Source organism: Ambystoma mexicanum, chromosome 2q, assembly GCF_040938575.1.
Source record: "Ambystoma mexicanum isolate Mex_15411 chromosome 2q, UKY_AmexF1_1, whole genome shotgun sequence".
NCBI classification, from domain to species: domain Eukaryota; kingdom Metazoa; phylum Chordata; class Amphibia; order Caudata; family Ambystomatidae; genus Ambystoma; species Ambystoma mexicanum.
The window spans coordinates 1,361,487,493-1,361,503,145 of record NC_090924.1 but is presented as its reverse complement, the minus strand read 5'-3'; the positions used below and the strand labels follow the sequence as shown (position 1 = coordinate 1,361,503,145).

At 48.1% G+C, this 15,653-nt stretch overlaps 1 protein-coding gene across 4 annotated transcripts in view; it reads left to right on the top strand.

Annotated features, from left to right (window-relative positions):
• Window positions 1-14,977: 14,977 nt before the first annotated feature.
• ABHD5 (abhydrolase domain containing 5, lysophosphatidic acid acyltransferase) overlaps window positions 14,978-15,653 on the top strand; it is a 349,392-nt gene continuing 348,716 nt past the window's right edge. For 2 of the 4 annotated variants that reach the window (XM_069648832.1, XM_069648834.1), the window contains exon 1: window positions 14,978-15,114. In XM_069648832.1, the coding sequence (XP_069504933.1) occupies window positions 15,107-15,114 (8 nt within the window). In that variant the 5' untranslated portion in view covers window positions 14,978-15,106. The remainder of the gene's footprint in view (window positions 15,115-15,653) is intronic. The other 2 variants (XM_069648830.1, XM_069648831.1) reach the window with 1 other exon arrangement.

Below are 15,653 nucleotides of genomic sequence, written 5' to 3'. Positions count from 1 at the left end.
TGCCAAAGACCATGTACACTTCAAAGTGGTCTATAGAGCATGGGTTGTTGTTCCCATGTCTACCTCCAGACCCCGTGTCTCCTGCCAAGCATCCCCGCTCACGCTGGACGGCCCCCTGCAGACCGCATAATGCCACGACATATACACGTCATTCATTCACAAACACACCCCTGTTTCGAATTCTTTATAACCCACTTCATATTTCTAATGAGAACTTCTTTGCGCTTTGCTAGTCAACCCGTGAAGGTGCTGGTTATCTGCTCTTCGTCTCTGTGAACTTCCGTGACCACTTTGAGCAAACTCGTCAGTTTGCAAACTGTGAACTGCTCCCTGTTCTACGACAAGAAACTACTCTGATCCCTGCATCTAACTGTTTGTTCGTCAAGGTAAGTCCATGTACCATAATCATTTTGCGTCCAATTTTTTAATTTATATCTATTTGCTAGTAGTCATCAAATTGCATCCATGTTTTCTTTTCGTTCACGACAGTACATGCAAGGAACTAGTCACATGTTCTGAGTTTAGTCAAATTACTTTTTCTATTTTTTGAAAGTTATTGAAATACTTATCCGCATGTGAATAACGTGTATAGTTCCAAGAACCAAAACGGACCTTGCATTGAACCTTTTATGTGTCATTTAATGTTTTAACACATTGGTATTCATAGAGAATTGTTGATCTTTACTTTTCAGAACTTTCCATAATGCCTGCCTGTTCCATTGGCGGTTGCCCTTCGAAGACCCATAACAAATCTGAAGGTACTATAATGCATGTTTTCCCTAAGACAATAGATCAGATAAGAGAATGGGTCCGATATTGCGGATATCCAGCCTCCGAGATAGAAAGTAGAGTCCTAGAAGTCTTTGCGGACAAGAGGGGTGATCGATACCGCATCTGCAGCAGGCACTTTAGCCCAGACATGTACTCCACATCATTGCTAATAAGGACGAAAACACCGCGAGCGAGGCGAAAATTGCTCTCAACCGCTATTCCCACTCTATTCGTCCACATCCCTCCACTGGTGAGTCAAGTTTACGTATTTATCTCTCGGCATTGCGGTAGTGTGTAGCATTAGCTAACAATAATTTCCCCATTTATGTATCCACTCAATATGAAGGCTGAAGATTCTCCATCCGTGTCGTTATTGCAGTCATCAGCCACTTCAAGCGCCTATCGGGTAATCTTACTTAGCTATTCTGACACTGACTTGTTTTAGGCATGTAAATCAATAGTTTTAATTGATCGTGTAATTATTTTACCTAATGGTACACCACAGTACTCGTCCTCTAGTCTTTGTTTTCAGTTATAATTATTGTTATCCAAAATAATGCAAGTACTGTCTTTCAGGGAGATGCTGAGGAGTCCAACGCATTGACGACAACCGTAGATGTCACTCAGATGCTCGAGGTACGTTTCCGGACAGTTCCATCGATGGAGATCATCAGATCTTGCATTCTTGTAGCGTGATTGTTACACACAATGTTTCTTTCGTTTTTAGCCATTGGTATGTCCTTCTGTCGTCGCCCTCCTATGTGTCTTCTTTTTTCAATATTGTGTTCATTACTAATGAAAGTCCTATGTTTCAGGGAGTCGATGGAGCATTAGTCCAAGAGGAAGGGGGAGCATGCAGTTACGGGTCGGCGCAACAGCTTGCAGAAGTGTGCACCGCAGTTACAGCGTCCCTTGATGTTCTTATGCATTTCGAGGTATGGATACTGACAGATCAATCATGCGAGATCAAATGACGTGATTACATCCGCTATACTTCCTTCTTTATTAACGCAAGTACTATGTTTCAGGGAGCTGACGGAGCTTCTTCAACAAGAACATCACCCCTAGTAGTTGATGCAGATCTCTGGGTGGTGACACTTCCAACGATGGAGCAAATCGAATCATATTTAGATATCCATTATTTATTTTAGACAACTGATCATTTGTGCAGGTCTATTTAGATGAGCCGTTGACGCCTGCAGAAAGTTTATGTTCTTTTAAACAAAATAGAAAACCATACTAATGCAATTACTGTGTTTCAGGGAGTTGCTGAAGCGTCATCTTCAATAATATCATCAATGGAAGTCTATGCGGAGCCCGAGGTATGGATCTTGACAGTTCAATCTAACTAGATCAACAATGCGTGAACTATTGTCGTTTGAATGTTCTACACAATGCGTTCATTCGTGTTTTGCTATTGAGATGTACGTATGGGTATTGGTCCCCAAGTACATTTTGTGTTTTCAATATTATTATACATACTAATGAAAGTTCTATGTTTCAGCGAGTCGATGGAGCCTCAGTGAGTGATGGATGTGCTTATCATGAAAGTATAGTCGTTGCAGCGCGAGAGGAAGTGGAGACATGCACACACGAGTCGGAGCAACAGCGTCCAGATGTTGAAGTTCGAGGAAAGAAAGTTTCAAAGAAAAGAAAGCAAAAGAAGGTTAGTGTCCTGTTCACTATATTATGTTGTCTTTCACTGTCAATAGTTCAATACTGTAAGTTGTGTTTAAACTGAACATCCCTTTTCTAATCTGTCCTCTAGTTGCGAGTGGGTGTAAGAACTAGATCTACACAGACAGTGAAGCGAACGAGAGCTGTTGCTTGTCAAACCTTTTGGCAGGGACTTGAGACTGGAGATGCATCGTGCCAATGGGAAGAATATGAAGTGATTGACAACGGAGCTATACCACCACCAGCCATTGATAGTGAATGTCCTCCTGGTAGTTTGGATGCAGTCGTAGATCAATTCACAGAATCCACACCCGCAAAAAATAAGAGCACGCGAAAGTTGAAGACATTGTTTTTTTCTCCCATCTCCGGACAAGGAACAGATGTTGCAATGGAAGAGAATGAAGTGGACGACAATGAAACACCATCAATATCACTCAGCATAGCGGAAGACGATATCAAAGATTGTACCTTTCATGCGAGTGACATGTCCTCAACGTTACAGGCCGAACCAGCTGGGATGCAGAGTGACAGTATAAGGAAAGAGGCCAAATTCATTGTATTCGATAGCTGTTTGATGGATATTATTATGATGATGAAATGTGGGCATTGGGTTGGTGGGGAAGTATGTGGGGAGCCATTGATTAATGTGACTCGTGCAATTCGAGGCACTAACCTTAAAATACATGCCACCTGTACACAATATCATCCGTTCGCATGGTCTGCACAACCCATGCTGGGGCAACTGCCAGCAGGCAATCTACTTTGTGCAGCGGCCGCACTTTTTAGTGGTTCAAGTTTTAAAAAGTTACAGTATTTCTTTCAGTTTGTGGGAATCCATTTCATTGCGAAAAGTCAGTTCTACAAATACCAAACCGATTATCTATTTCCAGCCATCAGCGAAGCTTGGAGAATGGAAAAAATGTCAATGGAAAGTACATTCGCGGGCAAACGCTTCAGGCTAGCCGGTGATGGACAGTGCGACAGCCCAGGATTTTCAGCCAAGTACTGCACCTACCACTTTCAGGACATGGAAAGTAAGAAAATTGTGAGTTCGGTGGTCGTGCAGGTGTCACAAAGTACATCCTCAGTGGCCATGGAGAAAGTTGGCTTTGTAGCATCATTGCAAGAACTACAATCGCGGGGAATGGTGATCGACCTGATAGCCACGGACAGACACGTTTCAATTGCCAAGACAATGAGAGAACAGTACAAAAATATAAATCACCAATTTGACGTTTGGCATCTTGCAAAATCAATCAATAAAAAATTGTCGGCTGCAGGAAAAAAAAAAGATATGCAAGGTATTTCACAGTGGTCCAAGTCAATCAGCAACCATCTTTGGTGGAGCTCAAAAACATGTGAAGGGTCGTTGGAAATTCTACTGGAAAAATGGCGGTCAGTAATGTTGCACTGTAGCAACGTACATCGATGGTCGACAAATGAGCATTTCCACAAATGTGAACATGGCCATTTGTCCACAGAGGAGGCACGGAAGAAGAAGTGGTTGATTCCTTCATCACCCACTCACAAGGCCATTGAAAAGATTGTATTTGATAAAACTATAACAAGAGATTTGAGGGGACTCACGGAATTCTGCCACACAGGAGATTTGGAGGTGTTCCACAATATGTGCCTAAAGTACAGGCCCAAAAGATTGCATTTTGGCATGGAAGGCATGATAAATCGGACTCTTCTAGCGGTCTTGGCACATAACCATAATGTTGGCCGTCAACAAAGTAGGACGACCGGAACTTTAGGGACGCTTCGCTACAATAAGGCCTTCACTAAAAGAAGTAAACAATGGGTGATCAAACCAGTGTTTGAGGATATGCAATATGAGTTTATTGAGAGACTTATCGTAGATGTCCTCGATAGGCACATACATGGAGTGGTGAACGAACCTATGCAGGGGACAACTGCATTGCCACCCAACATTGCCTCTGTTCCATGTCCACCTAAAGCAGAGCTCATTGAGAAATACACATCACGGTTTAAATGATTGTAATTCGATTGTCTGTTCTCTCGAGTCTCCTCATGTTGCAGGCCCATTGCAATTAAACCAAACAGTAATATAAATCATTTTTACAAAAATTATAGAATGTTTCCGTATTACAAACACATGGCCGACCCATAGGGACAATAAAAAAAAAGGCACGCAGACAAGATGCCCTTACACTAACTGGAGCTAACTAGAAATGTGTGCTCGCTCAAAGTGAAGGTCAGCTGCTTTGATGTTTTGCTCGGGTGGCGGAACGGCCCACGACCCAATATAAGGTTCTATTGTGATTTGACCTTGACAGGCCGGGACCATCCTGAAAGACTAAGAAAAGATAATGAATAAAATTCCAGAAACGAAACGATGAGCCACGTTCATTAGAAGAAGTAACGTCGGCAAAGAAGGAGTGGTGTTTCGGGTCTGCCCTACACAGAGACACAATGGAAAATGCAAATATAATGTAAGTAACTTTTGATGAGTTTATACCGCAATTTCATTACTATACAGTGGCTTTAAAGACGGGTTCAGTTGTACTTGTTCGTTCTATGTGGCATAGTGTTTTCTACCGCGCACTATCTGGAGGAGAAACATCTGCTTTTACTGAAGCACCTCAAAACCTTCCTCTTTGCTTCTGCTTTCTCTCTCCCTCTCCCCTGCTACAACTGGTCCACTGTCTGCGACCTCGGTCCTGGGCCCTTCCACTCTCCACCTGCACTGCCTCCCTGTCAACCCCTGCACTGGGGGACTGTCTCAGTATCCTACAGCCCCCCCTTCCCAGCACTTGTTCTGCACTTACCTTGCACTTGCCACCAGCTGGCCCTATTTATTTATTATTTTATGCTACTTACCTTGTACTCCACTCCCCCCCCCTCCATGCCTCGCCACGCCTTTAAACACTTGTGTACACCCAGTAGCGCTGTCCTCGCTATGAAATGAATAATTTTAATAAGGATCTGATGGTGAGACTAATTTCATTTTTTATGTTTTTAGGTACATCATTCACTACTGTCTGTGTCACGAGTACCAGACACCGGCGGACGGCTTCTACAGCCGCCAGTTGCTTCTCCGCGTGAACAACGTTACCACCCTGACCATTTTATGGGACGATCGCCAAGTACAAGTATGCCCTTACGCGGTACTAACGGTTAGATGCAACATACCTACCGTTGTGGTGGCCTAGTGCCTCGTTGTTGGAACAGCCATGCGATTATCAGTGCGACAGAAGAGCTTATTTTTATCGTAAACCAACACCCTGTGTACTGCACACGAACATCGCTTCCCTCAAGACGAACTAATTTGGATCGAGAGCAAAGAAAAATGCAAATCGCTGAATATTCTCTAAACATTTGATGTCCAATAAACGTACTTTGCCAAATGTACAATCTTGCCGTTTGCTTTTAAACCACGGTTTCACATTCCGAATTGTGGTGCTGTATTGTGAGATGCTCTAAGACCCTGTGTACAGCAAAGGACCATCGCGTTCCTCAATACGAACTTTTTGGAACATGAGCAAATAAAAATGCAAATCGCTGAATATTCTCTAAACATTTGATGTCAAATAAATGTACTTTACCACATTTACAATCTTGCGGTTTGATTTCAAAGTACAGTTTCATATTCCGAATTGTGGTGCGCTGTATTGTGAGCTGATCTGTGTTGATTTCCGGGGTCTGTGTAGAGTCGCGTAGAAGACGCCTGGGCGCGTTTGCCTACGCAGCTCAGTCACGTCACGGATAGAGGCGGGGAATATGAATGTTTTGATAAAGTCTGTTTCAGGGGCGGGGGATTTGATTTAGTGCCGCAAAGGCAGGTGAGCCAGGTCGATGCGGCGGAATGATAGGATTATCACAAAATGGAGGCTGATTTCGAGTGCGATAATGGGCGAAAAGTCGGGTAAGGTCCATAGGAAAGTTTCCTACGATCTACCGATTTATGCTTACAAACACATGGCCGACCCGTAGGGACAATAAAAAAAAAGTCCCGGAACTATCCTTTAAGGAAGGAGGCAGGGAGCTGTCCACCGCTGGGGGAAAGAATGTGGCGGGCAGCAGCCATCGCCCTGAATGAGGAGAGGAGGAGCGGCACCCATTGCCGTCGGGATGGCAAGAGGAGATCATGCTGGAAGCCCTGCTGGCGACCCCCCTGGTCATGGCCCTCTGAGAGGAGGGTGCTCATGCGGCCAGGATGGGAGACGGCCCGCAGCCTCCCTGCGGCATACGCCACGGGAAGAAAGGGAGAAGGCAGCTGGGCGGCCGCTGCTGATCAACATGGTGGGTACAGTGACAATCGCCTCAAAAGGAAGGGGCAGACCGGGGCCCTGCTGGCATATCCTCCCTGGCCATAGCCCTCTGTGAAAAGGATGCTCGTGCGGCATAGGGAGGGTCGGCATGCAGCACTTGCGAGCCTTGCAGCACTCTGTGGCACCAGCCCCGGCCTGCCAGCGGTGATGTGCTGTCCCCGCCGGCAGTGTGCACAACCCAGAAGGTTGCCACTCGCCGAAGCCACCATGAAGATCTAGGGCCAGGCGGGCAGTGAGGTCTATGATCACTGTCAAGTGAGAGAGGTGTGGAGGTGAGTGCCCTGCCCCCACTCCCACTCCTTCCCCGCGACCGGCGGTGTGAGAGTGTGTCGGGAGAGGGAATAATGTCCCGGGCCGGGAAATAACGCACAGAACCTGCCCGCTTCCACTAATGATGCAGGCAGCACTCTGCTGGGCCGGCAGCCCCAGCTGCGACAGGACTGTGCCGCTGACGGTGAAATCTGCAGCTCCATGCCGGAGCGAAGGGAAGAAAGTGCTCCAGGGTCGGAGCAGGGAAGGTGAAAGTCCCAGGCACAACTGGTGGTGACTAACATGAAGTGCTCCGGTGTCGGATCAAAGTGTAAACAGGCAGACATAGCACTGCCGCATTCCCTTGCCAAGGCGGTGAGAAGCTCCTATCGGCGGAGAGAGGGGTGATATATCCCGGGGCTCCACTTCTGCATGCTCCACGTCGGAGAATCAAGAGATGGCCCCCTACAGGTCCCCTGGCCAATGTGGCGCTGAAAATGGAAGGAGCTCTGTGTCGGAGCAATGGGGAGATGTAGAGTACCCCTCAGACCAAGGGCTGCTGCCGGTGAAAGAAAAGAAGTGCTCCAGTATGGCACAATGGCCCCCTACAGAGCCTGGGCCATGATTCCAGCTGTGTCTAAATGCCTAGGAAAGAAGAAAAGAAAGCGGCCCCAAGCACCGTGCCACTGGGGTTGCTCTGCCTGCCCTGCAAGTGTCTGTGTCTCCTGCCTGGGGAGACGAAGAGGGGACCCTACCATCCGGCCCCCAGTGTCACTGTGGCACTGGTGTGCGTGCCCGACTGCTGGCACTGTATTGCCAACTACTCCTGCCTGGGGGAGCTGAACAAAGAAGTGTCCCTAACGCCTTGACACCCTGCCCCCAGTGTCACCCTACCACTGGTGGGCGCCCTCTGCTGCTGGCAGAATTCCTGCCCACACACCTGCCTGGGGGAGGGAACAGTGCGGGTGGCCTCATCGCCCTGCCACTGGTGAGTGCCCTGCTGGGCCCGTCATACATGGACCAGGCCGACATGGCCCTGGTTGAGGATCCTAACACCCTGGGTTGGTACATCACCGGACCCATCGCCCTGCCTGGAAGAAGGGAAGATGGGACTGGCCAGGACTGCTGCAGCCCCATCAGCAGCAGTGATTCCTGCCTGGGGAAGGAGAAGAAGTGGCTCAGACACCCTGTCCAGCCAACCAATGTCTCGCAGCCCTCAAGCCCACCACCCAGAAGAAGTGCTAGGAGCGAGAGAGGGATGCAGCTCAGTACGAGTGCTTGGGCACCCTCTTGTCCCACGACAGTGAAGAGACACTCCTGCCTGTGGGAGTAGAGCCAAGGAAGAGGGGATTGAGTAACATGCTGCCACCCTTGCCCTGTCGACATCATGTGGCACAGCCTAAATGCCCTGCTACCCGCGTCTCGCTGACTGCCGACCATCAAGGGGCTGACTGACCGTGGCGCAGTTTGGACGCCCTGCTATCGGTATCTCACTGCCTGCGCCAAACATCAAGGGACCAACTGAGCCTGGCGTACTTTGGACACCCTGCTACCTGTGTCTCACTACCTGTCCCAACATCAAGCGACTAAGCCGATGTGGCCCCTGGTGCCCCCAGGTGCGGGTTTACTGGTCTTTGAATGGTAACATCAATGGACCTGGACCCGTGGTAATGACTATCCAGAACGGACACTGAAGCAAAGTGAACTGGTCTCCTGTTGTCCTGCAAGTGCTCAGAGAAGACTTAGTAGACATGTGTTTAGATGCTGGGGGACTGCATTTAAATTATGTGCTTAAGGTGGTCCCAGTTAAATGGATGTGAAGCTGTATTCCAGTAAGGTGGCGACATGCTCTAAATGGTGCCAGCAGCTAGCAATGGCATCATTCAGTGGTGGAAGTTCCACTGACCCCAGGTTAATAAAGGGTTTTGTAACATGTGGTCAAACTGCCAACATTCCACCGGCGGTTCGCCAACCGCGACTGTCACCCGCGGGTTATGTGTAGAGTGTGTTGTTATGTGTTATATGTCTATAACTATGTGAGCCCCATGTGTGTAGCAGTGGCATATCTATCTGTTGTCGAAGTAGCCCAAGTAATGCCATTCTGTAACAGGGGGAGAAAATCATCATTTATGTTTTAGTAACATTTGTTTGTTATGAAACAGGAGGAGTGTGGTGCGTGACCCTCCCGTGTGTTGCCCCTTAAACGGAATGTGTCCCTTCCATGTGTATTGCCCTTTTAATGTGGGCCAAACTCCCAAAGAGGAATGACTGGTTCAGCTCTCATTTAGGCCTGCAGGCCCACACCCTGTGAGCACGAGCCTGCAGGCCATGATGCTGTGGGGGTTCCATGTTGTTTTGCCGACAGGAATTCCTCCAAAGTAATTAACTTCAAAGAGATTGCGCTGAAAAAAACTCATACATTTTTTAATTGGGGGTTTCCCACCAAACCCCCCTTTCCCTGTACTAGTCTCATTACCCAAGTACTCTCATCCCTTTTATCTGCTTACCTCCAGCCCCCTATATAATTCAATGAGTGCCACGTGACACTATCACATTCCTCCTTTTTCATAACAAAAATTAAACACCGCTTTTCAGCAACAATCATTGTCAAGATGACAGACTTTAACATGATAACGTACCACACAGTGGTAGGCCCAACGTGGGCAATAGTGGGGGACTTGGTCCTTTCAGATCTGGTCGCTCATTATGTAGTCTCTGAATCGCACTGGGCATTTCCGGCTTTCTCTGCGGGGGTATCTCTCTGCAACAGGTGTCTCCCTAGCCTCTCCTTCCGCCTCACCTGGGGTGAGCTCTGCCTCTCCCACACACTCTTCCGGGTTTGCTCCATGCTGGCGGTCTGGGCCGGAGAAACTTCCACTCATCGATCTCTCAGCATCTCTTCCCCTCCCACCTTCTGAAAAAAACTGGAGTTCCTAGTCATAGTTCTTCTCTGGTCAGCGGCAGTCACCATTGAGCCCTTAACCTGGACAACTCTCATGGGAGAGGGCTCGTAAGTGAGGGACAGTTTCCCTTTAGGATGACGGTTTCATACCAGAACAGTGTCAACCACCTCTGTCCGGTGGTTTAAGATTTTGTCAGATGTTTTCAGCCTCATCGTGAGCTCTTCGGTCCTCTGATGTTTTGTTGTCATCAATGGTGCCCGGCGGCCGACCTCCGCCTCTGGGAGAAGACCACTTGGACATCTCCTGAAGAGTGCTTCAGTCGGCAGCACCTCGTAGATTGGTGAGGGGTGGTTCTGTACTCTCTTAGAAACTGGTAAAGAGTTCTCAGCTCTCCCCTGGCCTTGGGCTATATGGAAAACTTTATTTAGCGTCCTCATGAAGCGTTCACCCTCTCCATTGGCCCAATGCCATCCTAGTGTCACCCTCCTGTGTGTAATTCCACAGTCTGCCATGAACTCTGCAAAGTTTCCCCCATGAAACGGCGGTCCATTGTCTGAGCAGATGATTCTGGGGAAGCCCTGTGTAGCAAATACCTTTGCCATTACCTGTATGATCAGCTCACATGAGGTGGACTCCACCAGTTCGACCTCTGGGTACCTGGACCACTGGTCTATCATTATGAGGAAATAGATCCGTCTTCTTGTGGACCCGAAGTCAATGTGGATAACGTCTCATGGCACTCCTGAGCATGGATTCAATTATTGACTCTTTTATTGGCTGATGTGGTCGCTTGGCACAAGACACACTTGCCCACGTGGCCATCTTCTTTTGCTTTCAAGCCTGGGAACCAGACCTTTGGTCGCAGTCTTGCTTTGGTTTTTGCTGTTCCCTGGTGACCGCAATGTGCCAACTCCAGCACCCTTTCTACCAGTGCATGCAGAATCACTAGCTGGTGGCCCTGTAGTAGTAACCCGTCGCTGACAGTTCATGTGGGACTCGACACAGTTGTTACAGATCTTGCTGCATCTCTCGGCTTCGGCGAGCGGTATTTGATAGTGCAGTTCTCCACTCACCACTGACCATGGCCTCCTGGATTACTTGAAAACACTCATCCTCTTTCGAGGCCTCTGCCACTTCTTCAAGGGTAAGAGCCACAGGCTTTGCTGCTCCCACCACCAGATGAACCTGCTCCTCAATGTCCACAGGTGTTGTTTCCTCTTGTTCCCCGCCGCACCTTGGGTGTCGCGATAAGTAGTCCGCAGGATTGTTGGGCCCCCGTTCTGTAGGTCAGCAAAACCCCATACTCAATTAGGGCCAATTTAGACGATGACCCCGTCATGCCAAGGAGTAGCGGTTTGTGATCAGTTATCACGGTGACAGGTTTTCCTAGTATATGCCGGCATCCCCATAATACCGCTAGCGCCTCCCTCTCTATCTGTGAGTGCTTTGCTGGTATATGCAATCGACTGGGCATCTGGCTGTGAGAGTACTGCTCCTGGTCCGACCGTACTGGTGTCAACGATAATTCCTGATTCTTTCCTCGGGTCAAAGAAAGCCATTGATTCCACCACTGTGAGCGCCTTTTTAATGTTATCAAAGGCTCTTTGTTCGTTGTCGGACCACACCTAGGCCTTGTGTTTCCCTTTCAGCATCCGGAGGGGTTCCGAGAGGGTTGCCAGATTGTGTATGAACCTACTGCAGTAGGTCACAAGAAGTTTCTCACCTCCGACATGTTTTCTGGTGGTTTCGCCTGCTGGATGTCTATATAACTTTTTGCGGGTCTGGGGAGATTCCCTTGACGTGAAAGACAAAACCAAAGAACTCAACACTGTCCTTTAGAAATTCACACTTTTCACGTTGCAGAGTAAGTCCTAGGTTCTGAATTCTTTCCAGCACTTTCTCAAGGAAAACCATTATGTTCAGTTTCTGACGTGGCTTAGGTTTATTACCACTTCAAAGCCAGCCAAAACCCCCCGGATGACGTTTTGAAAACTTCGGCCGCAGAGGTGTCACGATGCCTACCCGCGGGGCATCCAGACTTAGTCCATCAACACCAGAAGCAGGCATCATGTTACTCAGAGAAAGCCCAGCAACCCCTGTTAGGGGCTATATGGGTGCAGTCCTGGCGCCTATGGCGCCAGTCTCATATTGGCATCAGTCCTGTCGCCAGGCTCATATGTTAAAACTTACCTGATGCAGACCATGCTGCAAGAGATCCAAGCCCATGTGAGGCTTGGAAGGGACTACTTTACCTAGGGACTATTTTGTTACTCGGGTGTGGTTGGGGAGGAATACTTACCTGGGACTACTTTGGAGGCTATTTAAACCACGCCCGAAGAGCAGCACACTCTTCGCGTTATTCTGCATCTTGCAGCATAACGCTCACCGTGCCTGCAGTCAGCATCCAGCCTCTTGCCACGCCCGCCTCGAGTCCAGAGCGCCTAGAAAGAAGGGAAAGAAGAAGAAAGGCTAGAACAAGAACATTGTTGGGTTTCTTACCTGATTCCGGATTCATCACACCGTAGAACCAGAAACAGACTTTATTTTAAGCACGCCCCATCGCCAGCAGCAGCGCCGCGCCATACTCACCATTCCTCGCAGCATCTCTACGATCCGGCGCAGTCTCCATCAGTATGTTGCCGCATTCCAGCACCTAAGAGGGACAAGAAAACAACAAGGTGAGCCGAGGGAACAAACAAGGACAATCTCTTGCCACCATATACTTACCTGATTTTACCGCCAGAGGTATTATTCACCAGCACGCCAAATCTTCTTATGCCGCTCCTGTAACAAAAGAGAAAGCAGTGAGTTAAACCTTGGCATCATTTAACGGACAGAGTGGGATAACACAGACTCTTACCTGAACTCTTTCAGCTGCCACAAGACGATCTTCTTTTGGGTCTAAGCTGCAAGATAAACAAAAGAATTGGACAAGAGTGAACTCTTAAGAACTATATACTTACGGTCCTTCGCCAGGAGGTTTGGAGCCAAGACTTGTCTAGAACTCTTCCAATATCCTCAAGCCAGTGAAGTAACTGGCCATCAACGCGCCCCTGCGTTCCTCGCCGGATGGAGAGCTCATCATTTTTGAACTCTTAAGAACTATATACTTACGGTCCTTCGCCAGGAGGTTTGGAGCCAAGATTTGTCTAGAACTCTTCCAATATCCTCAAGCCAGTGAAGTAACTGGCCATCAACGCGCCCCTGCGTTCCTCGCCGGATGGAGAGCTCATTCAAAACTATAAGGTGAGCTTTGTGAACGGGAATATCAGAGGTGATAAATGGGGACGCAGTGAGGGGCTATTACTCATATCCACGAGTGGCTAATTCCCTTTCTCCGCCTTTAGGAGACTACTTCTACGGGTCAATCAGACAAAGCTAGGTGGGCCAGTCCAGTCAGTCATCTCTGCACTACGCATCACGTTGGTGGAGACCGTGGCTGTCCAGTTCCGCTTGACACCCCTGTGGGAACCAGGTGAGTGTAACAAGAGGAGACTCTGAAGCTTAGGCGTTTGTACTGGTACAACTCATGGTGGGTCGTGAAGGTCGTGATGTAGCGCGAGGCTGGGTGTAGCTCCAGCTGATGGTACCCGGACCACTGGTCTAGTTTTGAAAATACTCTCGCCCCTTGCAATTCTCCCAACACATCATCCACATAGTCTTGGGAGAATAGCTCAGTGGCAACGTGCTCGCCTTGGAAACAAGACGAAACAGAGTAACACAGGTTCGATCCCTGGGTCCGTGCTTAAAAATCTCTGGGTATTAAGCAAGTTATAAATAACATATCATATCAGGGTAGACGTGATATGGCTTTCACGCTTGATAGCAAGGTAGGGCAGCCTCATATCTACACGGATTCGTACGGATCCGGGTTGCTTTGGTTTAACAGCCATGGCAATTGGGGACACCCATGAGGTGGGGCCCTCCACCCTTTCTATGATGTCCATGTCTACCAGGTTTTGTAGTTCCTGCCTCTGACAGGTGTCGTTGAAGCAAAATATTGCATAGGAGCGTTATCCCCCTGCCCAGCTGCATCCTTGTCGCCAATGTGATGGATTGATCAGCCCCCGGGACCCTTCTGGTAAGGCCTTGCCCCAGTACCTTAAAGAAGACAAACAGACACAGGACTCTAAGCATTGGGCTCCTGGAGCACACTGTCGGGTTGCGGGACCGCCCCCTTTATTTAAGCTTACGCGCAGCGGCAGACCATTGCTGTTGAGCCAGTGATACTATCACAAGTGGGTGTCCCCGGCATCCCTCTAAGGTGCTAATGAGCCAGAGAACCCCGAGGACCTGCTGGATACCCATAGCAGGCCCCCCCATAACATTAGATTCTATTAATTTTCTAATTATTTGGTCCTGTAGCCAGAATAACCCCACTTGCACAGTGGAGTGAAAATGTTTCTAGAAAAATTGGTTTGAGTTAATGACCTAAACATCTTGTGGAAGTTTTGTCTAAGGGAAGAATCATGAACTACCTATGCTAAATGATTGTTATGCACAAATTGAAAGATACAGTGATTTTTTTACACACGTCCTTCCAGACGTTTGGGTCATTAATCGAACCAATTTTTCTAGACACTGTATATTTTGCCAGCAAGTGGTGGTTATTTTTAAGGTGAACATGATTAATAGCGGGAAAGTCAAATTCTTATTTGAAAGACTTAACATTTCGTTTTGGAAAGAAACTGAACGGGATTTTCCAATTTGCATTAATGCACTTTCTTTCTGTGACATCACTTGTATGTCAATGCGTCCTCCCTCTTTTTGTAGGACTTGTGACCGAACTAACACAGAACCAGCAATTTCCGCACAGGACCACAAGCCTCAAAATGAAAATGTGCCCTGGAGCTTGCTGCAGGGTCGTCGTTATCTTTGTTCTCGAGGTCGGTGGCGGTGCAATGCTTGCGTTCTTCATGTGTCAAGCATGACGCTCCCTCAGGCTCCTGCGTCCCCCCCTCTTGCAATGATCACGGGGTGCGGAAGCGCGTGCGTAGACAGAGGCCCACGTGTTAGCAAACCCGAGACGTACATGGCCGGCAACGTAACGTGAAATCACGTGACCAGGAGGCGGGGCGTTGATACTAGCCAGGCTTGTTTCTCGGTTGGGAAGTCACTTACTTTAGATTAGACTGAAGACTCTACCTTTTTGCGTACTCTCGCCCGGGCTTTACCTCTGGTTGTTTACGGCTTCAAGGGGGCAACTAAAACATGTCCAGGTACGTTAATTTACCGTAATGAGCTTTTCCCAGGTGTTGTGTACGTCTCATTTCAATGGTCCGCAGGGGAGGGTTTGGGGGACGGGATGGATTCTTTCCCAGAAGCAATGATGTGAACGTTCTGCTGAAAAGCTTTCCATGTGCCTTAGCAGTACTCCAACAATGCCATCGCGCTGGCAGAATCGTGCACAGATTTTCAAAGACACCTATTTAGATCTTCGTTTGAGTTTATTTTTTTGATGATTCCAGAAGATTGGTCTGCTCCAGTGCATTTCGCATATAATATGGGTGATCTTCACTGAATTGTAAAGTTACTTTTTTCTTAGAGTATCTTTTATACGTAGAAAGCCAGCACTGCTTACGGTACATTGTTTATGTCCATGGATGCCCTTCTGGCCATACTGTCATTGCTTATGCAACGTCCGTCTTTAGTCAACCCAGGAGTCTGAAACGTGTGATTCTACAGCTGCTTTGGACCACATCTCCCACCATGGACTATAATGGCTAGTGTTGATCGGGGATGAGGGATATGGGAGGGG